At 35.5% G+C, this 27,970-nt stretch overlaps 1 protein-coding gene across 2 annotated transcripts in view; it reads left to right on the top strand.

Annotated features, from left to right (window-relative positions):
- Window positions 1–27,970, top strand: part of ROCK1 (Rho associated coiled-coil containing protein kinase 1) — a 92,726-nt gene that overhangs the window by 35,628 nt on the left and 29,128 nt on the right. For both annotated transcript variants that reach the window (XM_074576802.1, XM_074576803.1), the window contains exons 2-20: window positions 713–794; window positions 4,582–4,682; window positions 5,474–5,611; window positions 6,818–6,993; window positions 9,128–9,212; window positions 11,095–11,239; window positions 11,515–11,653; window positions 12,532–12,623; window positions 12,843–13,002; window positions 15,628–15,694; window positions 19,526–19,614; window positions 21,214–21,262; window positions 21,835–21,970; window positions 22,346–22,437; window positions 22,567–22,813; window positions 24,234–24,340; window positions 25,472–25,622; window positions 26,531–26,691; window positions 27,539–27,723. In XM_074576802.1, coding sequence (XP_074432903.1) covers window positions 713–794; window positions 4,582–4,682; window positions 5,474–5,611; window positions 6,818–6,993; window positions 9,128–9,212; window positions 11,095–11,239; window positions 11,515–11,653; window positions 12,532–12,623; window positions 12,843–13,002; window positions 15,628–15,694; window positions 19,526–19,614; window positions 21,214–21,262; window positions 21,835–21,970; window positions 22,346–22,437; window positions 22,567–22,813; window positions 24,234–24,340; window positions 25,472–25,622; window positions 26,531–26,691; window positions 27,539–27,723 — 2,402 coding nt within the window. The remainder of the gene's footprint in view (window positions 1–712; window positions 795–4,581; window positions 4,683–5,473; window positions 5,612–6,817; window positions 6,994–9,127; window positions 9,213–11,094; window positions 11,240–11,514; window positions 11,654–12,531; window positions 12,624–12,842; window positions 13,003–15,627; window positions 15,695–19,525; window positions 19,615–21,213; window positions 21,263–21,834; window positions 21,971–22,345; window positions 22,438–22,566; window positions 22,814–24,233; window positions 24,341–25,471; window positions 25,623–26,530; window positions 26,692–27,538; window positions 27,724–27,970) is intronic.

Below are 27,970 nucleotides of genomic sequence, written 5' to 3'. Positions count from 1 at the left end.
GAAGAATCAGGTATACCTGTTGTAAAATTTAGACTTAAATTTTAAGTCAGGAAGTTTATGGCGCTTAAGAAAACCTTAAAACTATCTTCTTCTCCATTGTTGTTGTGTTTTTTGTTGCTTTTTTGGTGGTTTTTGTTTTGGTTTTGTTCATAGGGATGTATTCCATGGTAGTAATGCAAGATGGGCTTTTGGCTGTTTGTTCCTAGGTTTAAGTTAGAATATATAAAGACAATATCTTGTTCATGAAAATTGCCTTTGAATTCAATGAATAAAATGGGGGGTTGACTCTTGGAATTAAATTACCATCATTATCCTATTTGCCAGTTGCCACTTAATGTTGAAGTGCGTACTGTGTGATACATGTGACTTTTTAACATCATTGAACTTCATTAGAACTGCTATTTGTTCTTTTCATATTTGGAAAAAGTAATGTTTTTATGTAAATGTGGAACTAATTAAGGTAATTAATAATTTGTGGAAGTATATTTGTTTTAGGATAGATGGAAATTAAGTTTTGAAGAGTCCAATGGGAGTGGAGAAATTACAGCTGTTTCGTATAACTGCTAACGGAATCATTAAATAAATGTGAATGGTTTCATTTGTGTAGATAATTGGTAGGGACAACTGTTTTTATCTTGTTTCTTCAATTAGCAGCATGTGTAATTATTTTTCCAAACACTTAATTTTGCTTGCTTTTTTTTTTTCTTTTCAGGATGGGTTGGATGCTTTGGTATATGACTTGGATTTTCCTGCTTTAAGAAAAAACAAAAACATTGATAACTTCTTAAACAGGTGTAAGTATTTAATGTTTCGGTTACTAAATAACAAAAGACTATAAATACCAGGAAAAATAAATAATAAAAGCGTTTCTAAATTTTTGAAAGGCAAGTCGGGATTTGAGGTATATTAAGTTTTTGGATGCAAGTTGTTTTAAGAGTCCAATTAGTTATTTATTTATTTCCCAGTGAGAACTGACAGCTACCTATACAAATCTAATGCCCAGCAACTGACTGTCCAAGTTCGTTGCTGTTGTAAATGGCATTGTTTTCACTGGCACAAAACGTTTTAAGAGAAAGGCCTGTGATCTTTGTTCTTGGCAACCCTCTAGATTCCCATAACTTGCTTTTTAATTCCTTGTACTACTACATTATAAGCAATTGTAAATTGTATTATAAGTGAAATGATATAACATGTACACAGTATCAGGAAATCATATTAAAAATCTGTTCACTGTCAGACTAGAGCATGTTTTTTGTAGACTTTGTTTTAGTATAAAAGGTCTCTTTTCATTATCCCATGAAATTCTCACACAGCATAGCTGCTATACTTACTTGTGCAAGCAGCTGATGTGTCTGCAGAATTCATCTCTGTATTTTTCCACAACCAGATTTCCTGCGCATTCTACTCTGTAATAACGTTTTAAAAGAGTAAAGTTGATTTTTTTCTTTTTTATAGAAGTCATAGTTCCATAATTTTCATAACTAAAAAAAACCAAACAAAACAACAAAAACCCCAACAAAACCAACCCAAAAGGACATTTAAGAGATAAGTCTTTTCTAAAGGCTGCCAAACTGACAAATTCTGGAAATCATGGCAGAGACACTTGCTGATTTGAGACTTGCTTCTGCCTGTGGACTGAACAGGCAAGCCTTGAAATTAAACTAATGTTATTATTTTATTTTTTTTTCAGGCTTAAGCATATCAAACGTTGTAATAAATGGCTTTTATGGCAAATATAAAGTAATCTGACTGAAATAATTTTTGTCTTTTCTTCATGGAAATGTATGTTTTTATTTGTTTCCAAAGTATTTTCAAATAGTTTGCTTGGTGCAACTGTATGCAATGATAGTAAATTTGTGGGTTTTATTTTATATTATTCCCCATTTGTGGGAATATATGAGTCCACTAGATCTAGTTGTTGGCTCACTTGCACGTAAGCTGGTTGCTGAAAGGCCTAAGTTCAAATGTTCTGTTTAACTTTTCACAGTTTGAACTATATTTGATATCGTACACTGTGTTACATGCACATTTTGTATACTCAGTTGTTTACAGAGAAGGTGTGGTGAAACCCTTAGAGAAAAGAGAAGTTGTGTTAGGCAAAGGAAATACTCATTGCAACAGATAATTTGAATGTAATTTTTATGAATAGTGAAATCATCAGTGATTCTCAGAGAGCTTCACTTTTGCAATTGGGGCTGAGTGAAGGAAAAGAAAGAAAACTTGCATTTACACTCTGATAATGAATACCTTGTAGGTATAAATTATATACTGAGTAAGATGGGACCTGAAGTAGTATGAAGGTGGAGAACAGACTGTATTATTTCACTTCAGACTGCCTTTAGAGCGCTAATCTTTCTGGGTTTGATGAAATACGAAAGCAAGCTGTGGATGTGCGAGTAGTAGCCTTAGAGGGAACTGTGAAGTCTAGTTTGTTTTGAATTTCTATTTGAAAAAATAATTAATAGATATATAGGAACATTTTAATGTTTATTTTAGTTCTAATAGAAAACTGTTCAAAATATCTTTTTGCAGTATTAGGTGTCCAAACAATTTGCACCATTATTCTAGAACTTTAAAATAAATTTCTAGGTTGCAAATAAAATGGGAGTTTGCTTCCTTTATTTTGTAGGCTGATTGCCCTATGAGGCAGTCCTTATTGTTTTTTCTGGTTTACATTGTGTATTTGTTGAGCTTCCAAAATCTGCTTCTACTGCCTAAGGTTGGGAGGGTTATATTTGCAAGTGTGTAGAACCTTATTAATTTTCTACCATATAGAATTAAAAGAATAAAGAGCCCTGCTTTGCGGCAGGGACTTAGTTTATTTCAAGACAGCATCTAAGCTTATAATCAAATTTCAGGGCAAGTTGGTGAATGAGGTCTTTTGCCATGGGAGATACCCCACTTGTTCATATAGCATAAGCTGGCTGGGTCCTCCACTTTTAGTGGGAGGTAAAGAACTGCCCATTTGAATATGTTGCAGCCTGATAAACCTTGTTTAACAGGTCTTAGCATACAGATGTCAAATTTCCAACACGGTTGTTACTGTAACGTATTGCCTGAAGACGATTGAGCATTAGTTTGTCTCTCAAGCAGTAAATTGCAGTTCGCAACTGCTCACAAGCCCGGTTTAAATTATTTAAAGATCTTTAGTTTAGTTTGATCTTCAGATGTATTTTCCTTAATTCTGTTTTGGCCATACCATAGGCAAGTCTTGTGATTGAAAACCATTTAAAGCAATCACAGTGTGCCTAGCTTTCTTTTGCACCAATGTCAAGATTTTTCATTCAGAAGCGGTGGAGCCCCTGTTGTGAGATTACTATGCAGTAAGTTAACAATAACTAGAAAATTGTTGTCATGAGAATTGCTGCATTTTAGTTGCAGCAGTCTTACTCATCCTCCATTATAGGTCAGTTTGCAGCAGGGCAAATAAGGCAATATATTATTTTTTAAAATTATTGAATATTTTGATCCTTGTGTGAAATATTTTGTCAGAACGTACAATTTTAATATAATTTATTAAAATCATCTAATGGTATGCTGCATTGTAAAGGGATGGCTTTACATTAAACAGTAATGCCACAGAGTGTTTATTCAAACAAAACTGTGTTTATTCCTGTTGCAGTAATAAAATCTTACTGAATTTTAATTGTACATATGCTGCTTTTGTTGTCGATAATGGCCAGTGTAGCTAGAAAACTAATGGTAATTTTCTGTTGTCTGTCTAATAATTTTTTGAAAATATGAACTTAAAAAATGACATTTTTTCTCCTTTGTCTTCCTCTGTCCTTACTTCTTTCTAAACTTGGTTTTTAGGCCTAGAATATTATTTTTGAAAATAAAATATCATTGCATAATTTATTTTATTAAAAGCATATCTGTTTTAGTAGAAGTTCTTTGCTTTTAGAAATACTGAAGCATGAAGCTTTTCCATGTAATCTCATGCCAGTGTTGACCCACATGGATTAAAATAGACTGTTTTAATCTTTGACCAAATTTGGAATTAGAATATCTGCCCACTGGGAGTTTGTAAATTATTGTAGTTTATAGAATGACAGGTTTATATAAATAATTGCAATGATTCCCACTGCATGTTTCGAATTAAAATATACTTTTTTGAGTATTAGAAATAAAAAAAGTGCAGAAAAGTGGAAGCTTATTTTTTAAAGTTTCTTCAGTGTCTCATATATGTACTTTATGATACTTTCTGAAATATGTTCCATATTTATCCAGAAATAATCTTTTTATACTGATTAGCTTACAAGCAAGTTCATGATGGTTATGAAATATTTGCATAGCTTTTTTTTGCAGGTAATTATTTTAAAAGAAATTCCCAAATTAAGATCTCCGGTAATTGGATTGTACAGTAGAGTCATTGCATTATGTTTATGTCAGGTTTTGGTTACTATGGTACTGAGAATGAAGTCATGCATTCTGCAGAGAGGTTTCCAATAGGAAGGTAGGTTCAAAAGGAGGTCCCCCCTACAAGCAGCACATCTTCTATTAACTATGAAAAATTGAAACGAGATGAATGGGTTTAATTAAATTGATTATATATGAAATGTGAATTTTTCTTTTATGTAGATAAAGACACAGTAAATAAAATGAGAGATCTGCGCATGAAAGCTGAAGATTATGAAGTGGTGAAGGTGATCGGTAGAGGGGCGTTTGGGGAGGTTCAGTTGGTAAGTTACATTTTTTATTTTACGGCTAAATGTATTCTGTAGTATTTGCTTGTGTTTCTAGTTCTGAATACAGAGTTCAGAAGGTGCACTCTTAAAATGTTAAAACCTTTAGCTCAGTGAAATTTTATTTTTTTTTATCCCATGGAAATGTTTTTGAGAATCTTATATTTCAGTACTCTCAAAGTGCACAAGTACTTGTTTTGCATCAGTCATGCTTCTCTATTGAAATAAAATGGAATGTGTATTCCTCATAATCAAGAAAATTAGCTGTTGCCACTGTATATGTGGTCACCTGCACAAATCTTCAGGACTAGAAGAATTTCTGCCACTTCAGGGACTACACCGGATTTTTGTGGACATAGTTCTTACAGATGAGAGATGTTGTGTGTTGTTTGTGATTGATTAGCCAACCAGGCTTGTTCATCCTACTTTATTGAATTGAAAACTGGTTGGAGAAACTGTAAAATGCCTGCAGTTTTAACTTAATATTCAACAGGTGCCAATATTTGTCCTTTTAAAGACACATGCCTACAAATTACAAAGCAGCTGTTATGCCTATGGACTTCTATATTGAATAGTTCTAGCAAGTATTTTAAAAGCCATGCATATGTTGTCAGATAATGGAATGTAATTATTCTGTAGACCTACAGTATATAATTCTTTATAAAAATGTGAAGAGTCTGATAGAACTTGTTAAGTAGAGAAGCAAGAGAAGTAATATATTCAGTGGTGTTCTTCACACGTTAATGTGGTAAACTACTGTGTTTGGTATGTCACATTTTTCTTCATAGGTAAGGCATAAATCCTCAAGGAGAGTGTATGCTATGAAGCTACTGAGCAAATTTGAGATGATAAAAAGATCAGATTCTGCATTCTTCTGGGAAGAAAGGGATATTATGGCTTTTGCTAACAGTCCCTGGGTTGTTCAGGTATAGTGATATTCTTGTTAAAATATTATCATTTTAGAACAGTTTCGTTACAAGACTGCATGACTTGGAATTACGTGTTTTCATTTTTCGTTTTCCAAAGTCACTTTCTGGTCTGTTAAGGAAATATATTATTAACATTAGGATAGCAGATAGTGCACTTGCTTCAAAATGGTATTTTGTCATAACATTTGCAAGATAAGCTCTGCTGTTTATTTTTGAAACTCTTTGCCAAATATATATTGGTGAGCCTGCTCTGTAGTAATTCTTTGAGGTATCTAGCGTACCAGAAAGATATCCTTAAGACATAGCTTCTGTATATTCTAATTTTTGTGTGTATGTTTGACTGCAAATTATGCCTGCTCTGGTTATTTTTTCCTCATTTCAGTGTTATCACTGACAATTTTCTGGGAGGCGTTGCTGCCTTTGAAGTTTATAAGGAGCACGCCTGAAGCAATCATCAGGCATTGTGTGTGCACATGTTAACTTGTTCATTTGAACTGTTCTTACCCTCAAGCATGTAAATTCTTCTGTTAGGTTAGAATTAAACAATATCATTCAAGGTTTACCTAGATTAAATAGGTAACTACATTACCCAGTCTGACAGATCTGTCTGGGAGTGATTGTCCAGAATAGTACTTCTATGATTTTCAAATAGTTTTAAGTTAGGAAACATATCTACTTGCATTACTCATGTTGAACAGAGCATTGGCAGCTGCAAGGGAAAAAAATTTATGTATTTGTTTAAAATGTAGGTTCACTTTCTAAACAATAAATACACTGAAAATAGAATAATAAATATTTAGTGATAACACAAAGAGGATTGGGCAGATGTTTGCAATACAGTAGCTTTGTGTTTACATATTTGTCAACTAGTGTCCCAGTTAAGAAGGAAGCGTTTTGTCCTCTTATGCAATGAGCGTTCTTTGAAATTATCTCAAAATTTATTGCACCGAAGTCTCTAATCTTAATTTGTAACCAGGACTCTACTCCTTCCATTGTAATACGAAGGGACGGAAGATCTGTTTGAAACTTGTCTCAGAGAGTAATTCTTTTTTAGGAGGTCTGCTGGATGATGCAAAGTTTCTGCAGTAGTTGTAGCAATTCTGATACTCTGCAAATCAGTTTGTGCAGAAATTCCTTTGATTTTCAACAAGCAAAAGATTAAACATTTCAGTGACTTGTTTTTTGTTTATTTGCTTTTTACAGTTATTTTATGCATTCCAAGATGACCGTTACCTTTACATGGTGATGGAATACATGCCTGGTGGGGACCTTGTGAATTTAATGAGCAACTACGATGTTCCGGAGAAATGGGCAAGATTTTATACTGCTGAAGTTGTACTTGCATTAGATGCAATTCACTCAATGGGTTTTATACACAGGTGAAAGAAAAAAGTGTTGTTACATAGTGGTGTTTTATTCCTGATGCTGCCAGAATGACTTTAGCAATTGTTTAGACAGTTTTAAAATTTGTTGTGTTATTTCTTCATTATTATTTCATAATTATTCCATCTTATAACTTCAAAGGTTCTTGCCATCAGAAGCTAGAAGTCTAAGGTGATACACAGTAAAGGTTTTCAGCAGGCTGATATTCCTCAGTTTGAGGAGTAATAAAATTGTCCCACTTTATCAAGAGATACAAGAACTAGAGTGGTGTAAACATGTTGGCCCCAAAATGGTTCTTTTGATTAGAAAAATCTGTTTTGGGAATTTGATAGTGGTAGTATCCACTGTTAGGAATTATTAATTCTGTGCTCCGCATTTGAAGCCTCGGCTGGCATCAGTGACCCATTAAACAAGAATCTGTGAACAATGTGAGGAAAATCTCCCAGCCACATATTTCCTTGTAAGGGGTGAGATGGAAAACTGAGGTGTACAGCAAAGCGAAAAATCTATTGTTTGAGTAGGATCTAGAGCATCGTTAATTATGTAGCTATGTATCATATGTAGCATCATATATATCAACGTAGCATCATTAATTATGTAGCCTATTGGATAAATTGTCTATCTGAACGAACCATCTGTACATGCGTATTGCAAGCTTTAGAAACCAGGCAGTAGAATTTGCCAGCAGCACAGCAAAGTTTTTTTCCTGAAAAATTGGATTATTTTGACACCAGCAGATTTTTTGGAATTTGTTTTCTACTGGAGTTAGTCTGTTCAAATCAGAGGAATGGAAGGAAACAGGTGAAAATGTGGGCCCACTGCTTAATGGATCAGGGACCTAGTGACAGAGGACATGGAAACAGCTGAAGCCGCTGCCTTTGCCTCAGCCTTTGTTGATAAGGTCTGCTTTCAGATCTCTCAGGTCCCTTTGCCTAGTGGCAGAGCTTGGGAGATTGAAGCATTGCTGTGGCAGGGGAAGATCAAGCTGAGTCACAGTTATGCACACACACATCCAAGGCACCAGGTGGGATGTACCAAGGATCGTGAGGGAGTTGGCCAGTATCCTTATGATACTGCTCTCTGTCACTTTTGACATGTTGTGGCAATTGGGAGATTCCTGTTGACTGGAAAGAAGCAAATGGCATACCCATCTTGCCCCGAGAAGGGCAAGGAGGGAAGGATCAGGGAAACTTCAGGCTGATCAGCCTAAGGGCAGTCTTTGGGAATCTTATGGAGTAAATTCTTAGGAAACTTTCCAAGCACATGGATGATTTCCAAGCCTGCATGGATTTACCAAGGGTAAAGTATGCCTTACCAACCCAGTTACCTTCTGTGCTGAGATGATGGGCTTCACTGATGAGGGGAGAGTAGTGTGTGCTGTTTGTCTTGACTTTAGCAAGGTTTTTCACGTAGCCAGATTGGAAAGACACGGTTTGAATAGGTAGAACAAAAGGGTTGTGCTCGGTAGTACCATGTCAAGCCACCAGTCAGCTAGCAGCAGTTCATCAGAGGGTTGATACCAGGGTCAGCACTACGTTTTCATTCCCAACCTGAACAGTGTTTAGGTGAGATAGAAAGCTTCAGTCATCAGCTGCCCAGCGGGACTTTATAGAAAAGATGGAGCCAGACTTGAAGTTGCATACCGAAAAGATGAAAGGCAATGGATGACACAAATTGCAGCAAGGGAATATCTAGCTATTCATTGGGAAATATTTTTTTACTAGGAGAGTGGCCAAATAGTGGAAGAGAATCCTAGAGAGGTTGTGGCATCTCCATCCTTGAAAAAAATTCCAAACTTGATTGGTTTTGACCCTGAGGATCCTAATATAGCTTAGAAGTTGAATCTGACTTTGTTAGCTGTACTTCGATCAGTCAGTTGAACCAGGGGTCTTACAAAAATGCTTCCCAACCAAAATTATTCTGTGAGTATACAGATACATTTCCACTGCACTTCATTTCACAGTTATGGCCACAGATCTCCTTTGAGGTCCCAGAAATGTACTTTCTCCTGAAATTCACATTACACTTTCTTCATAATTGTTTCTTAAAATTATTTTGCTTCAGTATATTTAATAAAATTGGAAGTGCTGAACTTCATCAGTTACTTCATGAAAACTTTTCTCGTTTCAGAGATGTGAAGCCTGATAATATGCTGCTAGATAAAGCTGGTCACTTAAAACTAGCAGATTTTGGTACTTGTATGAAGATGAATAAGGTAAATGTATGTTTTTAATTTCGTTTTTCTGTTTGTGAAAGGAAAACATACCTAAAAGTGAAAAGAAAATAACTGAAAACTTTTTAGCTAGATGAGAAGAGTTTGAAAGTTCCAGTCTGTTTCCATTACTGTTCTTTATGAATCTTATTCAATGGCAATGTAGAATGCAGAATGGTTCGTGAAGTAGGGACTATACCAACTTCTGTACCGTTTGCTAGAGAAACTTCCTGAAGTCAAACCTTCGATTGTCTCTATTTCCTCTGGATTATTTCTTTCAGCCTTTGGTTATCAAAAGTCTATGCAAATAAGTGAGATAATTTTTATGTAGTGTGTCAGTAGTGAAAGAATCAAAACTGATGTACAAGCTGCTGAATCCCAATTGTACTTATTAGCCATGTGCTGTATAGCAAAATGGCAAATCTGAAGAAAAAAGGTTAAAGAATGTCTTAGAATTATTTATTTTTTAAAATATATCCTGAGGTCACTAAATATATATATTTACAACAGTATTTAATGTACTGCGAAGCACTGTTGTTCCGTTCCCTACACAAAACTCTGCTTGGTTTTTGTCAGTCTGGACATATATATGAGGAAAACAATCTGAAATACGTGGTGCTTAATAGAGCCTGTGTAATATGTACATTGTGTTCTCGACATGTTCCAAGAGCTTTGAACAAATCACTGTATTTAGCTACTTTGCCATAAAGACATCAGTGAAAACCAAGTGCAGATTATGTGTACAAATTCAAGGAGTTGCTTCAAATCACAAACAGTCCACTTCAGTGGAATAGCTGACACAAAATTTGGCTTTGTTTTGACTTAAACTGCATTTTTCCTTGACTGATTGTGTTCTTAACAGTGAAGAATTTTGAAATGTAGAAAAATATTATCCTAGCATTTAAGCTGTAAGTGCAAAAAAAATAAAAGAAAAAATACTATGAAACTTGGCTATATATTAGCATTACAGAAGTAAACTTGCATCAGTAACACTTTGCATTTTGTGCTGTTCTAAACAAAGCTAGCTGAGTAGTCTTGAGCCTAGTCTTGAGTTTTTCTAGTCTTGAAAGAGAAAAGTTAGTCTGTTGGAGAGAAACTGCTCAGCATAGGAGCTTAATTTAGGTGCATTCTGGATTTGCTGCATATGCAACACTGGATTTATATTTGTTATATTTACTTAGTTATATATTTTTATGCAAGTTTTTCTACTGATCGATTTCTAGCAATGTGATAGGATTATTTCAGAAATGCCTGAATGGTACTGGAAAGGGGCACGTGGTTGCAGCTTCAGCATTCTAGATACGAGCTCCAGTGTGACTGATCTCTGTCCTCCCAGCCCTTTCTCAGGGGCATGAGGAATGTCAAATGTTCTCCTCAGCTGTTACCTGTTTCGAAGTCTGTTTACTTAGAGTTTCAAGGCCCTGTCTACATTTAGTCTTCATGGCATTGAGTATATTGGGTTGGAGGTGAAAAAGTTGCACTCTAACTGATCCTGTTAGCAAAATCTCTGATGTTTACCCATTTATGCTATCAGAGGAGCTTTCCCTGTTTGCGATACATCCTGTCAGTATATGACACATTTATACTAGCATGAGTAGGAGAGGCTATGCAGCGTTTACAGGGCCTAGATCCAATTCTGATTATTTGTTGGATGTTAACTGAAGTTTTTAAAGTAGCTTACACTGTGCTTGACAAATCTGGTGCTTTATTCTAGATTTAGTAGCTTAGAATTAAAAACTGTTAAAATACCCATTCAAAAAAAGAGTATTTGTTGATGAAAGTTGATGTTGATCTGTTAATGTTGCTTAGGCTGCATAAGCTCTTAGAAATGGTTTGCAATTTTGGATCTTATATTTGGGCCTGGCTGTTTTCCTTCCCTTTGTAGGAAGGTATGGTACGATGTGATACAGCTGTGGGGACACCAGACTATATCTCTCCTGAAGTATTGAAGTCCCAGGGTGGTGATGGTTACTATGGGCGAGAATGTGACTGGTGGTCGGTTGGAGTCTTTTTGTATGAGATGCTTGTAGGTGAGTAGTAGGATAATCAGAATTGACTGCACAAATTAACTAGACTCTATGTCAAAATCACGGTTGTATTTAATTTATTACTCTTCTGACATAAGCTGTGGTTTACTGACCGTGGTGTTTACAGAATATGTTTTAGAAATATTCTGGCACAGTTCTCAAACATTTGTCCTGTTCACTTAGTTGCTTACATTATTGCATATGTAGTTTGAATATTATAAATAAAATCTACAATACCTTTGATATGCTTTTCAATTTTTGCATTGCTGCTTTTTCAGGTGATACACCTTTTTATGCAGATTCTTTGGTTGGAACTTACAGTAAGATTATGAACCATAAGAACTCCCTTACTTTCCCTGATGACAATGAGATTTCTAAAGAGGCAAAAAACCTTATTTGTGCCTTTTTAACTGATAGGTAAGATTTAAACTTTACTCAAAATGAAAGTAAGCCTTCATTAAGAGAATTTCTTCTCATGTTGAAAGAGCGCACACACACACACACATATATATGGTTTTTGTGGGTTTCTAAACTGCTTAACAGTAGTGAATTTGGGAGAGGAGTCTCCAATGGTTGCTACTGCTCCTTTATGGTAGTATCATATACTGGGGAAGTGCTGCAGTAGCAGCAGATGGATACATCTACCCTGTGCATTTTGTTTGAATATGAAGTGTTACTCCATAGTAACAGCTACTGTTAGCTTCGTCTGTGTTGCAGGGTGTTGAGGGGCATGCAAAAAGGGTTCCTTTTAGATGAAGCTAAAGCAAAAGCTGCATTTCAGGAGTGCCACTAATGCACTCTCAGCTCTTAGGCATTCAGGATCAGGGTAGAGTCAACCCAAAGGAAACCCATCTGAAATGTGGGTGTTAGGTCTGCTTCACTGTGTGAGTACACTCTTCTTGTCCCCACACTACTTATTAATGTAAGCATAACCTTTGCTTGAGAACTGGTGCTATGAAGGAGGGGGGCTGCTGCATTTGCTGGGCTGCATGGGATTCAAACAACACAATGAACTACTAGAAAAAGTGGAACCTAGCTGCCTAGCTAGTCTGTGAGGGTGGGAACAGTAGCAGCAGGACTTCTTAGGGCCAGACTTAAAACCAGGCTGAGTTCTGAAATGTAGCTGCTGTGCTGCTTTAGATATCTTCATATGAAAACTTTGAGATATGTCTATTTCTTACTTTAGTTTGAGAGGTAATTTTTTGCCTTTGTTGTTAGATTATGCATTAGAATGAGTCCTTCCTTCAGAATAATTTATGTAATCTTCCATGCTTAACAAAAACATTCTTTAACAGGGAAGTGAGGCTAGGACGAAATGGCGTAGAAGAAATTAAGCGGCACCTTTTCTTCAAAAATGATCAATGGGCTTGGGAAACTCTCAGAGACAGTAAGTATAATGTTTTTCTTAGAGACAGTGATCTGTCTTACGTAATACGTTAGCAAAAGGACTGCCATATTTCTTTTTCATGGAATTTAAAGTTTTATTTCCTCTGTTCCAAGGAAAGAGATTTCTTAGACACCAAGGAGACATTCCCCCCAAAAATTCTTGATTGTGTCACTTGAGAAATACAATGATCGTTATCATACTGTTCTGCTTTTTTTCTAGCTGTGGCACCTGTTGTGCCTGACTTAAGTAGTGACATTGACACTAGTAATTTTGATGATCTGGAAGAAGACAAAGGAGAAGAAGAAACATTTCCCATACCAAAAGCATTTGTGGGCAACCAACTTCCTTTTGTAGGATTTACGTACTACAGCAACCGTCGGTACGTATGCAGAAGGCAAGCTAATGGTGTGTTATTTTGTCAACACTGTTTCTGACTCTTACCAGTCACTATTTTGATACAAGCCTTTTCAGATTCTTATAATTCAGAATACTAATTAATTGTACTCTTTTGACACTTTGATAATGGTAACCAGTACTGCTAGTCGTCAGTCTGATGTGAGTATCACACTGAATTTGTGAATGTCTTATTCTGCTTTGACAATATTGTGTAGTGGTGCTGCAGAAGCTAAGCAAGAAAAATCCACCGTTGCCACTACTAAGCAGAGCTGCCTGCAGAGTGTAGAGTCACAAATTTGGGATACAAATGTCACTTTGTTTTATTGCGAATTACTGTTCCTGAGCTGTATATGAAGATTCCATACTTTACATCAGTGTTATAGCATGTGATAAATTAAACCCTGGCTTACTAGAACTAAAATATTTTCTACTTGCCTGTTACCTGCTTCGTAATTTTCCTTTTTTTCCCACAAAGTATTCGTGCACTGCACAGTAAGCTTGTGATGCTTTATAGCTTTCACTGTTGCTTAGAAGACTTTAAATTTAAATTTAGTTAAAATTATATTAATAAATACTTTTAACAGTCCTTAATATCGTAGGCACTATGGATAGCTATATCTACGTTCAAATATCTTGATAACTTTTTCTTACTTTGAAAGCTGCTTTTAATTGTGGTGGGTGTCAGTCAGGCTTAAAATAGGTTAAAACTTCTAGTGGACCGTGTCAGATAGAAACTATTAGTTTTAATAGCATTTCTGGATAGGAAAGACTTAAAGGAAATAAATCTGGTTTTTGTCCTTGGATAGAAGAGGAACCACTTTTCCAAGCCCGTGGTAAAATTCTTTCCATCTCTGCAAAGAGCTGGATTTGTTTTTGCTTTCTGCATAGTAAGGTGTGGAAGGACTTACAAGGTTTGCATATGGTTTGTGTGAGTTCAGCAGCTCAGGAATTTCATCTGCTGTTCTGATCTTAGCCTATAATTTGAAAAGGTCTTAATTTTTGCCTTGGAGGACGATTTTGGAATATATCATCAAGAAGGTGAAGTAGCATACAGAAGCTTGATAATAACATAATTTCTTCTCTCCCCCGCTTCCTTCTTGGGGGACAGCATCAGGATGTGTTTAGCTGTTGTTGAAGAACTCTGCTACTAAATACTATTATAACTTTGTAGGCTTACTAGGACTAAAGTGCTGACCTATCGTTGAATTTTGTCCCATAATGTTTTGCTGTTGTGATAGTCTTGAGAAGTTGGAAGTAACCATTCATACTTACGAAACCTGTAATCCTAATGTTTATTCCCTTTTTCAATTGAAAATAGTTCAAACGTTAAAAAAAAATGCATATTTAGAAAAAAGTTGCACATTTATCTCTCCCTTCAGTTTCATCTTACTCATGTATGCTGGAGAGCTTAAATAAATGGAAATGTAGGAAAATTATGTGACTTCTGTCTTTAATGGATGTACTACCATCTTTTAGTACAGAATACTTCCTACAGATGTAATTGCATTGATTGTAAACTAGAAAATATGTTTGTGTATTATTGAACCTCACTTGTAACACAGATTTAGGAATACTATCTGAGAACACTTTGCAGCCCTATCTGGCCCGTGTGTTCTCTTCTGGATTCTGATGGAGCTGGTGCTGTGGCTGCTTAAATATCACATTCTCACTTCTCAGCAGCCCTGGTGTACGAAATATGGTGGCTTCTTGTACTCAAGACAGCAGGTCCCTTTCTGTACGGAACTGTTCCGTTTCCTCTGTGTCATTTGTTTTTCTGAAAGCAGTCTTGATGTTTAATTTGACCAAGGCTTTGGAGGTATTTTTGATTTTACCCTCTGTGATCTTTTAGAGAGGTTTTTGTATACGTGAAAATGTGCATGTGAAACGAAAAGGAGGATGTGTCTGTCTTCCTCAGTTCATGTGTTGGAAAGTTATTCCTCACATAATCTGATGCAGTTAAGAGACGTTTTACGTCTCTCTAGATCAGTTATTAGGCCAAGAATATCACATCAAATACTAAAGGAATTTGAAGATAGTAATATGTATTTATTTACCTGACTTTTCAGAATCCCGATAAATAGAAATTTGTGGTATTTTTAGAAAACGCTTACGTAAAATAAGGACACTGGCTTCAGGGCAAACTTTTTGTTTGAGGAACCCTTAGTAACTTTGTTGGAAGTTACACAATCTCTGCAGATTTCGCCTCATTGCTGTTACTTGCTGCATAAGTGCCTGAGTAAATATTTATGGGATGGAAGCCAATGAGAGTGTTGTAACCATGGAAAGCAAGGATTTTTTTAATGGTTATTAAAAAAAGAAAAGTGGTTGTATTAGTATTTGGCAGAAATCCTTTTTTCTGGAGGTCTTCTACTGCAGCTTTCTACTTTAACCTTTACAATAAATTGTGTGAGTTTTTCAATTAAATGTGCTTAAATCTTAAAGTATAATAAATACAGAAATGAAAAAATCTGATTTTGTTACTATTTGATTATTCACATTTTGTAGAAAAAATTCTGGGGGTTATGTTTTAGGATGATTGTATTCTGGTTTTTTCATAACCTTGCTTTTAAACAACTCTTGAATTAAAACTTTTTAAATGTTGTTACAGGTATTTAGCTGTCTCTGCAGAAAATTCCAATGATAACAGAACAGGCTCCAGTGTGGATAAAAGTGTGGTATGTCTCACTGATTTTCAGCTTTGTTAGGTCCTAGGACAGAATCTATTGCTAATATGGGAATAAGCTGTTAGAGTTCTAAATGTCTCAAAATATTTTAGTGCTTGGAATATGGCAAATCAATACAGAAATTCTAATTGTTTAGTATGGCCTGCCTGTTAAAATTATTGGCAAAGCAGAATTTCAGTTCTTCATATAACATTGTTTTTTCTGAATTGGGTTAAAATAGCTGAAACTGCATACTCTTTGTGGAATTGGATTCACAGTTTTTAGCTTTAGAAATATGGAAGCGCCTTATCAATCCCAGGTGTACGCTGTCTTTGTGGCTGTCTTGGAGTCTGCACGTGAGCGTGATGGGAAGCTTGGGCTTTCCAGCAGCCCATCAGTTTAACACTGGAGCCGGACTTCCTGTGAGCCAAGTGGGAGGTGGCAGATAATGTACCAAGCTTGGGTATTCTGCTTATTCCTAAGCTTCTTGGCAGTCAGGTTTCCAGGAAGGTATGCTGAGGTGTTGGAAACAAGGCCTGTTTGCATTCTGTATGTAAGTTCTGGTGTAAATAAAGCTATTACCTCAGAACGGTTTGATATTTTACAAATTACATTCTTCCCAGAAGAAAACACTGTCAAAAAATTGATAATTAATTCTAAAAGAATCTTGGTATTGACTGTGATTTACTTAGTGTTTTGTTCTGTTTTCCATTTAAAGTAGATTAATGCATGTTGCCTTTTCCCTTAAACTTGCAATGTGAAGGTTTTAATGATATACGGTATTACTCAGAGAAAATTTGTAAAGGGCAGGGGAGCTGATTATGTAATTTATTGGGCTAACTGAATTTATTGAGCATTGACGTGTCTTGATTTCTTCACGTATGTTGATGTGTTCCATAAATTTTGTTTTCCTCGTAAGCGTTTGCCTGTTGATACGGTAAAATTAAAAACAGAGACAGACTTTCAAATATTAGCAGATACTTAAAGTTGCGTGCTGGCCTTTGGTTGACTTTGAAGAGAGTTACTGAATGGACTTGGCATAATTGGTGGGATACAGGCACCTGCATGTAGTTAAAGAACCCTCAGAGTCCTGCCTGTATTGTCAGATGTATCTGTATGTCTTGTGATTTTAACAGTTTAGGGAGGTGAAGCTCTGGAAGGATATGAGTGAAATAGAGAGGTTTAAATAAATGTTAAGCCTTTACTACAAGGTATTTTTACCCCACAGTTCTTTCTCAGATGTTTTTCTTTCGTTACATGCTGCAATGAAAACGGTAATGTTGACACATGGTTAGCAAACTAATTAGTAACACAAGATGTTACCTGGGCTGTCTGCATTTTGGCATAGTACTGAGTGTCTTCTGGGAGGGACTGAGCGCCAGAAATTTTCAAGATATTAATTGTGTTTTTCAAGTGTGTAAAATATCACAGAATTAGGCCATGAAGTTGGGCAAAAATGGAATTCAATGTCCTTTAACTGAATTTCAAACGTCTTTGAAGATCTGTTTATTTCCTTTGGTTTAGTGCTATCATGACCACCTGTAAACAGTCCTAATATTAAGAAAGAGGAGATTGACAGATTCTTTTGCATTGGGTCTTTGGTTTTCTTCATTGTTCAGGGTGTAGAACCAGATGCACTATACCATGGTGATTAATTAAAAAAAAAAAAAAAAAAAGTATGGCAGTTCCAGAGGGATTTTTCTTGGCTTCTCTGCTGTAGACAGGCTTTTCCATATTCCTTTCCTCCCCCGCCTCCTACTCAAAATGGAAACTGAGAACAAACTAAAACATAAAGGAATGCTTTTATACTGAGTTAATTGTAACTCAGGATTTTCTTAAGATATTATTTAGTCTATTGATACTAGATTGTGCAAAACTTCTCTGGAAGCCTATTGTGTCATACTAATGTAATTAGACTGCTCGGCAAGCTTACGTAGGCCCCTTGGGATACAGCACTATAGAAGCATCCAGAGACAGAAAGACGCAAGAGGAGGCAATAGAGGTCCAAACTAGTAGGAGTCAGTACAGAAATGCCTCAGTTGCCAGATGTCTTTTTGGACCTGTTCCTTGTCCATCCCATTTAGTTCCTCTATGCAGCCTGTCTGGAAGGGCTATAAAATAAGTAACCAAGAAATGGAAGAGCAATTATGTTGAAACTTCTTTATCCTTTATTTTTGTGCATTAGTTGTGGTCCCTTTTTATTAAAGTGAGAGCTAGCATTTAAATAGTCTTGCTTCTTGCATTGTTTCTCAGTGGCTCATACCAAGGAGAGAAATGTTTTGTGTACTGGTCCTTCTTCCTTTTTCCTCAAAGTTTAGATTTAGAGGCCCTCACTGTGGTTTTTGACTACACTGTTGTCTCATCATACAACATGGTGTTATGTTGTATGTCACACCAGTAGTTGGTTTTCCAGAGCTGTTCTGTAAGTTCTGAGAAGTCTATTCCAGTGTTTCCTTGGTTTCTCAAGGCTTTGTGATAGGTAGTGGTAAATACATAGAATAGAGTGGTGAACATATAAAATACGTAGTTTCTGGTTAGTCCCCAGTCACCATGTCTGTGTTGTTCCTCTGAAAACTTCAGAGCAGCTTAAGAATGTGGAAGAAAGAAAAAGGAGGAACTAAGAAAGGATCTCCAATTTTTGAAAGCACCTGAGTGCCCCATGCTTTATTTCATATTACAATGGGAATGAGAACAGATTGAAAGTAGGAAGTAAGAAAAACGCCTGCCTGGAAGTAGGCAAAAATAATCTCAGCTGTAACTTTCTCATTTAATATGGATAAAGCATGCTATAATACGTCTCCAAACTCCTCTTCATAATCTTACTGAGGAGTTCTAATTTCTCTCCAGTTGCTCCTCTTTCTGGGATGATTGTGCAAAAGGAGTCGGGCAATTGTCAGAGGTTTTAAAGTTAGGACAAGGAGCAAGAAAGCAAACGGTCAGAACCACTTGAGTATGTTGCTTTGAAGACAGTGTAGGTTAGGACTGTAATTCTTCTCTATGCAGGTAAAAGAGTGTTGAGGGAAATGTGGGAAAGCTAAATAAGGCTGAAATTCTGACAAGATCAGCGAAAAGGTTTAAAAGAGTGAATCAGCCCGGGCTTGACTTAATGAGCTTCCCCAAAGTTGATACCATCTTGTTGTTAATTGAAGATTTTGCTGATGTTGGAGCGGGATTATTGTGTCCAGAGATTCAGCGGAAGGTAGTTATTTTAAGACTATGTGAAAAGAATGAATTTCTGAATTCATCTTGCTGGCAAAATTTACGTGCTGTAGAGTAATCTTCCATATTAACATCTGAAGCTTGTTACTGTTTTCAAACCTTAGTATAGTGCTAGCTATAAAAATTATCTCTGAGGAAATAGATGTTAAGAGCATTTCCCCCCATTGCTAATAACTGACAGGCCTGGTTCTGCTACCTGAACTTGTTGAGAGCTTGAAGATGCCTTGCAAAATACATGTGGTGGTTCATGCGGGAAAAATAAATTTTGAGACTAATTAAAATTCTTATATGTTTGTAGTAATATCTTTAGTCTGATTCTGAAGATACTTAAAACAAGGAGGATTTGACTTAGCTTAGCCCAGTGAATTTCGACAGAACTATTCAGAACCCTAAAATTTTATGTGCATGCAAATGATAAAACTGTGTAATATTAAAGTTGTTTCCTGTAATTAACTTTTTAAGGATTTTTTTTGGGGGGATCACATTTTAATAAGGTGAAAATCTAGTGTTTAGATGGAAGTGAGTAAGCTGTGATACAACATAAGCAGCAGTGAGTATTCTGAAATACTTTTTAAAAGTTTTTAAATTTAATGCATGTTCTTTCATGTACAAATATATTTAAAGCTGGAAAATATGCAGAAGATGATCTATGATTTGGAAGAACAACTACATAATGAAATGCAGTTGAAAGATGAAATGGAGCAAAAGTGCAGGTGAGACTTTGAACTTTAATTGTTTACATAATTTAAACACATCTAACAGTTCAGTTCTGTATTACTGCTTTAGGGATCACCGGAACAACATTAGGAATGATACTGTAGTTCTCCAGGGGAGTTCCAGGCACAGGTTTAAGTCATTCTAAAACAGTATTTGAATGGTTTTCTTGACAATAGAATGAAGAAAGTGTTTTGTTTTAATTGGCAGCTATGTAACCCATACTCTTTCTGAACCCTTGAATGTTTGAGTTTAACTGATATCTGAATTCAGATGTCTTACTGGACCGAGGTACACAATGATAATGCTGATTTTTAAAAGACTGTAAAATACTGTATATATGGCATATATTGCATTATTAAAATTAATTGTCTGGTTTCTAAATACATGGTACTCGTTGGAAAACCACATTCCTTTTTTTTTCCTGTGACTGATAGATAAGAACAACTTTTTGCTTTCTAAAGTCTAGTTTCTACCATGTTGAAGAAGTAACTATGTGAGAACTTGTTTATTTCTTGCATCTACACTTACGAACAAACAGTTGGCTTTCTTTTTTTCTGATAATCAGAAATTTTTACTCAGATTCATGCAAACTAAATTCCCCTTCATTTAGCTTCTCCTTTTAAAGTCTTTTTCTGAAGGCCTGAGTAAAGCCAGGAGGCAACACTAGTTATAGTATATAGGAAGAATTTAGGCTTGAGGACCATAGCGTGTAGCTGTACAAGCTATTTATATGGGAACTGGTAGCCAGAATGGTTCGGTGGGAATTTAGACTATGTGACACTATCGGTTACTTAAACACAACTTCACTGTTCACATGATCTGATTGCTTTCCAGAAGCAGGACGTACATTGCTTGAAAGTTATTCAGTATCTGTCTTCCTGCAGTACCACTGAAGTGATCAGAGCACAAGAGTGTGTCTTCTGATACACCGTACTGTTTACTGCAGAGTTAGTAGGTAGGATATATTGCTGTAACTGCTCCTTATTGTACCTGCCAGGTAACATTGTCCGGGTCCTTTTTATTATCTCTTTGAAGAGGGATAGCTAGCTACAAAAATGCAATGGATGTGTCAATGTTATTGCTAGTTGATTGAGGTTTTACTGTGCACTCAACCTCACGCCCTCTGTAGTACTAGGTTCTAATACATTGCTTCAACAGAGAGACTTTCAAATAATATTATTCAAATATCTTTATCCATAGCAGGGAGCTGTCTGTTCTTGAATTAATGAACCCTTTTACATATTTGGAATGTTCACAACTAGAGGAATTTTTAGCAGTTCACCAGGGTGTTCTAATTTTAATGATAACCTGTTGTGTACATACACTGTTTTTACATTTGCAGATTAAGGCAGAAAATGTGGCACCTAAATTTTTGCATATCTAATCTGCAGCAAATTTGATAAATAATAAATTATTTTACAAATTATTTCTAATGATTGATTGTTTTCTTCAATTTCAAGTGTTTATTATAAAATAGCATTAGCCAAAATATAAATGTTCACTTTAATAACAGTGCCAAATTATTTCACTAGAAAAACACTATCTATAATGTATCCTTCTCAAATATTCCTTAAATGATTTTGTTTTATTTCTAGAACTTCAAACATAAAGCTAGACAAGATAATGAAAGAACTGGATGAAGAGGTAATTTTTTTCCTCACTGAAGCCTTAGTTGAGTAAAGAATGTGGATAGTACTTTCATGATTGAAGATACTTCTGTGACTAAAAAAATTGTTCTGATTTTAAATTTGAGGTCAAACCGTCACATTTCAATATGGAGCATTGGGAGACACATTTTTATTTGTACACGTTTTCAAAACCTTTTTCTTTCTGCAAGTCATGCTGAATTCTGTCTCCTCTGCTAAATGTTTTGCTTAGTCTTGCTCATTGCAATTTCTATGGAGTTTATCAAAATCAGTTACTCTAAAAATTAACATACAGATGATTTTCTATTGAGTCCTTATATTGTCTCTTAATAATAATTTTAGTAGTTACTTACGTATAATCATGTTAACGATAACTTTTCTAGTAATTTCATAAATTTGTCATGTAGAAGTTAAAAAAGCTATCTTTTCTGAAAATCGTTTCGAGGAAGCCAGAAAACTCATTCATTGGGAATGATGCATCAGTTTCCTTGATTAATTAGTTGCAGAGATACTGATTTAGGGATCATTCCTTAAAATGTAAATGGAAAATACCAATGCTTTTAATTGTAGGGAAATCAAAGAAAGAACTTGGAAACAGCAGTGTCTCAGATTGAGAAGGAAAAGATGGTATTGCAACATAAGATAAATGACTACCAAAGAAAAATTGAGCAAGAAAATGAAAAAAGACGGAATGTGGAAAATGAAGGTATGCCACGTTGTCCAAACATTGACACTAATGAGGTGTATGATGTATTCTGGGGAAAAATTTACTGCCTTAGCATCTTAAGTGCTATGCAACTTTAAGGGGATTTTTTAAAATAATAGACACAAAATTTATTTTTATTTGAGTTTTAATAAGAACACACAATATTTTTGTCTTATTCTGTTCTTTGCAGTGTTCATTGTTGTTCTGCAAGCACAGAATTTGACCTAAAAATGTATATAAGAAGCAGAAATTCAACAAAAGACCTACTATATGCCAAGAATTTATTTGAGTGTGTTTGCGTACAAAACAATGCCAAACCCAAAAACCCTAAAGATTTTTTTAATCTGATGTATTAATGGCGTAATTTCTCTTTAGTGTCCACGCTAAAAGATCAGATGGAAGACTTGAAAAAAATCAGCCAGCATTCACAAATTTCAAATGAGAAGATAACACAATTGCAAAAACAAGTATGTTGCTTCTGTTTATTGTCTTCATTATTTCTTAGTTTTGAGAAGGCAGTATTGAGCATTCAGATATAAAGAACTTGGTCCCAATAATTTTAATATTTGAGAATCTTGTCTGTTTTATTTTAACAGCTAGAAGAAGCAAATGATTTGCTGAGGACAGAATCGGATACAGCAGCAAGACTGAGAAAGGGTAACACAGAAATGAGCAAGTCATTAAGTCAGGTAGAATCACTCAATAGAGAACTGCAGGAAAGGTGCAGAGTTCTAGAAAGCACAAAACTGCAGGTGGAGAAAGATTATTACCAACTGCAAGCAGCTTTGGAGTCGGAACGCAGGGACAGAAGTCATGGATCTGAAATGATTGGAGAACTACAGGGTAATTCTTCTATATTTATACTTTACCAAAAAAGTTGTGATATCCCTACTCTATTGAATAAAGTACAGTTACATAAAGGGAGGAAAGCCAACCTGCAAATCACGTGTGACTTAGTAGAATGATTTCTGAAGGTTGGATCTTGCTTCCTGATCATGTCTGAGGGGCTCTTGGGAGGGAGAGTAAGTCTGTGGGACTGCCCTGACTAAAAGTCTGAGTCCAGTGGTACGAAAATATGAAAAGCTGATACAGTGCTAGGGAAGACACAACACTGTCTTACTGCCTTGGTGCAGTAGCCAAATTTACGTTTCTCCTGTGGAGAAAGCTATTTTGTTGTTAAATTGCATTTGTTTTATGATGCTTCTGCATTACTTTATAAACAAGATGGAGAGCATAGTAAGAGACGCAGATGTGGAATCTCTTTTTTCTGTATGCTTGGGACTTTCTACCATTTGTAATTCTGATTTTTCATATTAGAAACTATTCAGATACATTAATTCATGGCTGTGCTTATGCTAATGGATCCTGCCTCTTAACTCGTCATTTTAAACCATCTGTCTGCAGTATTGAAAATTATTTTCCATGAGGCACAATCTTTTGTTGAAGACTTTGTGGGCGGTTTTGTTTTTTAAGGTAAACTTTGCTGGCAACAAGAAAGATCTATCAAGAATCAAGTTGCCTGTTTACTGTCCTTCAAATATAGTAAATCAATTTCGGTTGAATGATTGCAAACTTCCTCTGAAATGACTGTGTGTAGTTTGATCCAGTCTGTTGTTAATTGCAAGCAGGAGGTACAAATGGTACCAGAAGACTATTCTGTGCAATTCAAAATGTGATTTTGACCACGTCCAACTCAGCAGCCTGCAGGAAAAGGATCTTTTTATTTTAAAGGAGCTAATGCAAATTCTTCAGCGTAGAAATATATACTACTACTTCAGCTTATGTATATATATATATATACACTACTACTACTTGGGCATGCGCATATACAGACACATACACACGCTACTACTACTTCTACTGCTGCTACTACTACTACTACGACTTTGGGGGAGACCTTATTGCAGCTTCTCAGTACTTAAAAGTATAAATATTATAAAATAAACAAAAGTATAAAATACTATGCTTGTTGCGTAGCACAGCAGAACTTGGATTAATGGAAGAAATTTTGCATATTAGATATTGGAAGTGACAGAAGGCAGGTACCAAGTTTTGCATGTGTTTATTTTTGAGAATTGTTACTAATGGGGTGCATAAAGAGTGACTAAAAAGATCTGTTTCCTTTTACAACCTACAGCCTTTGCATATCTGAAAAATTGTAAGGTGTAAATATTTTAGGGGTCCAGAAATTGATAAAGGTTTAAAAGCCTATTGATCTAAGTTGAGTTACTAATATTGAATGATATTTCATTTCTCGTGGCAGTTCGGATTACAACTTTACAAGAAGAAGTAAAAAACATTAAAAACACTCTCGAAAGAGTGGAAGCAGAAAGAAAACAAGTACAGGATATGCTTAATCATTCTGAAAAGGTATGGTAAAATGATGTTGAGGCTAATGTTGTCAGCATTTGACTGTATCTTCAAATAGTATTTATTGATATTGCTAAGTCTGTGTTGCTCTAAATCAAGTCTTGCGTTAAAATGATTAACTAAATAGTGCTAATTTACAATCTCATCAGGATGATAAGTCTCACAAGTCCTCAGGTAGTTCTTACTTGTAGCTTTGGGCATAAAATTCGTGTTTGTCATTCACTATCACTGTTTCAAGGATCCAGCCCTTCTGCCAGTAGCAAGTAATTTTTGTTCTGCCTGCCTAACTATCGCTTCAGACGCTTGCCTCCTGAAAATCTATGAATTGAACTTTTTAAAAGCCTGAAATTTAAATTTCTGCTGTTACTGGATTTTGATTTGGCTGGATCAGTGCCAGACCTTTTGATCAACTTCGGAGCTCAACCATTTCAATTTTTTCCTTCCTTCCTAAGGAGTGGTAGCAGCATGTTCCCTGAACATCTCTGATCCCCGCCCCAAGGTAGAGAAACAACTAAAGAGGAGTAAAAGGGAATCTCACACCCTTTTTCCATATAGGCTACATAGTTAGCTCCATGTTCTGAGGTCAGATAGAGACTTGCTGTGCTGTGTGGTTATCCAAATAAACCAGAGAGATACGGCTACCTATGAGGGAGTGTGCAAGCAGTTCCCGTTCTCTTTTGGTGCTGTATGAAGCAGCGATCCAAAGGCAAGTCCCCGTCTCAAACCTCATCTCCAGTGCTTGTTTCCTGAGTTACTGTTAATGGCTGGCAATCCCAATAATGCAATAACATAATTGCATCCAGGTAGCAGTATTTCGGATTCCTCTGTGCTCTAGTGTTATTTGAGGGTTAGTTGTATGTTTCCAATTTAGGTGACTACTAATTATTCAAATAGAGAACTTTCTATTGTCTTACGAATTTATAGACTACTGAAAAAAGTTAATGACATTTTCTCCAGAGCACTCAGCAGTTTTTGTGTGTTACCGTTCTTTAATAGGCATGGAAATTAACATTGTTAATTTCTTCATAACAAAAAGTTAGCACTGAAACAGGGAAGAAAGGAAGTGTGATTCTCTCAGATGTTATGGAATTATTATAGAAATCTGGTAACTTTTTTTTTTCTTATCTTTAGGAAAAGAATAATTTAGAGATAGATTTAAACTACAAGCTCAAATCATTACAAGACCGGTTAGAACAGGAAGTAAATGAACACAAAGTGACTAAAGCTCGGTTAACTGACAAACATCAGTCAATAGAGGAGGCAAGATCAGTTGCAATGTGTGGTACGTATTTCTTGCAAGTTTCAAGTAAATACATAATAAAAGGTATTTATGACATCTAAAAACACAACACCTTATAATGTACGCTTATACAAGTGTTTAATCCCTCGTATAAAGAAAATGCAAATCAAAATCTTAAAACATACATAATGAAAAATACACACTTTAAATTATTTTCTCTAACATGGTACTTGTACCATAAAAATTGCATTGTTTCTTAAGGTTTTGAATATCTTACTGCGTTTGCAATTCAAAGCCTTCCTTGGCTTCTAAAATGCTATTAAACTTGAAATTCTGGCTAATGCTAAACAGAATTGAAAGAAAGCATTATCAAGACAGATGTTTTGGTGCGTTCATTCCTGTGTAACTGCATTTAAACATATCGGGTGTTGCGTTAGGCTTGTCTGAAGTGGTGAAGCTTCTTTTGTGGGTACATATCCATGAATCAAAGATGTGTCTTGATATCTTAATTGAATACATCAGGTTTTCTGTGTGAGTATCATCAGTATCAGCATATGTAGCTTGTAACTTTTCAGAAAGCTAGTGCAAATGGTAGCATTTCTTTACTTTCGCTCTACTATCCGTTCATGGAAAGGAAACTTTGCCTTTATTTCATAATAATTACTTCAAGAATCTGCATTTTTTTTCTTTCACTATTTATCTTTCAGTTGTCGTCATAATATTCCAGTGCTTTGAATGCAAATTAGAATTATATTTCTTTTTTAGTGTTTCTTGTAATAATGCCAGGAAGTTTTTACTCCGTAATCAGTCCATCTAACAGCAGAAGAACTTAAATAGCTGGACAAAATGATCTGAAAAATACTAGGATGTTTAAGACTGTGTTTACAAAAGCATTCTTGCAGATGCTGCGTATTAATTTTTGTTGTTTTTCTCTCCCTAATCTTATTTAGAAATGGAAAAAAAAATAAAGGAAGAAAGGGCAGCAAGAGAAAAGGCAGAAAATCGAATAGTTCAAGCTGAAAAACAGTGTTCCATGCTGGACTTTGACCTGAAGCAGTCTCAGCAGAAACTGGAACACCTTCGTGAGCAAAAGGAAAGACTGGAAGATGAAGTAAGTAAAATGTTCATCACTAACAATTTTCTTTATAAATAAAAAATTATAGTTGCATTGAGAAACAGAAAATTAAATTAACTTACGCTGAGCTCCTTGTATAATACATTTCTCAGTAGAATTGAATACAGTTGTTGGCCTACATGGTATTAGCTAATACCTGCTTGTTTCTTAGCTCTTGGATGCCTTACGTATTTGAGCCCTTAATTTAATATAATGTAATTTTTTGTGTTTCCTATTTTTTTTTAAAGGAAAAACTTGCTTGTGAATTTGACTGTGTAGTCTGATTGGTTTGCAGTTACGAGTTTGCATTATCCAGAAAAACAATTAGAATATTGAGTGTGAAAATTAGGTACTAAGAATCCTTAATTTTTCTTTACAGGACACTGGGAATGAAGCTTATAACACCTTTCTTAGGGATTACGACTTGTGTAAATTAGTATTAGTTTTTATATAGCTGGTAGGCAGCAGTTTTTTGTAGGGTGAGAAGTTTTTAAGATCTGAAATCCACAGAGAAGTTTGCAGGACCTTTCGGCAGACAATTTAGGTTTCTTCCATTGTTGCCTTTAAGATAAGATAAAACAAATTTGGGACTTTGAAATAAACTAAGTACGGGGAAGCTTTATCATCATGTAGTGTCATATCAGTACCTTCTGTAAGGGCAACAGCTTTCTGTAAGATTATTGCACTGAAGTGTTTGGAGGTGTAGGAATATTTTTACACATTGAACAATGTGTAGCATCTAGGCGATGGTGTTTGACATAAAATAATCTATATAGGAAACACTTTGAACCACATGCGATTGGTTATTCAGCAAATGCTCCTAATTGAAATATTTCTCATTTAGGTAAAGAATCTAACGCTTAAGTTAGAGCAAGAGACAAATAAGCGAATAATGGCACAGAATGAATTAAAGGCGCAAGCTTTTGAAGCAGATAACTTGAAGGGTTCTGAGAAGCAGCTGAAACAGGAAATCAATACGTTGTTGGAAGCAAAGAGATTACTGGAATTTGAGTTGGCTCAACTTGCTAAGTAAGTAAAAATCTGAAGTAAAATGGAAAAAGTTGCTTAATTATACATGTGCTGTTTTGCCTGTTCCTATTAGTGAAAAAAGTTGTCTAGTGCACAGGCATTTTTTCCGAAACTAAAAGAATATTTTTAGCTGCATGTTATGATTTCTGTATGTAGCCTTCAGTGTTGGAATATTTTTGTTACGAGCTATGATGCAGAACTTGGCTCATCATTCTATGTCAAGGCATATATGCCACTTTTATTTGAG

This window comes from Larus michahellis, chromosome 2 (genome assembly GCF_964199755.1).
Source record: "Larus michahellis chromosome 2, bLarMic1.1, whole genome shotgun sequence".
NCBI classification, from domain to species: Eukaryota; Metazoa; Chordata; class Aves; order Charadriiformes; family Laridae; genus Larus; species Larus michahellis.
The sequence above is the reverse complement of the archived record's forward strand: the minus strand, read 5'-3'. Positions and strand labels throughout refer to the sequence as shown.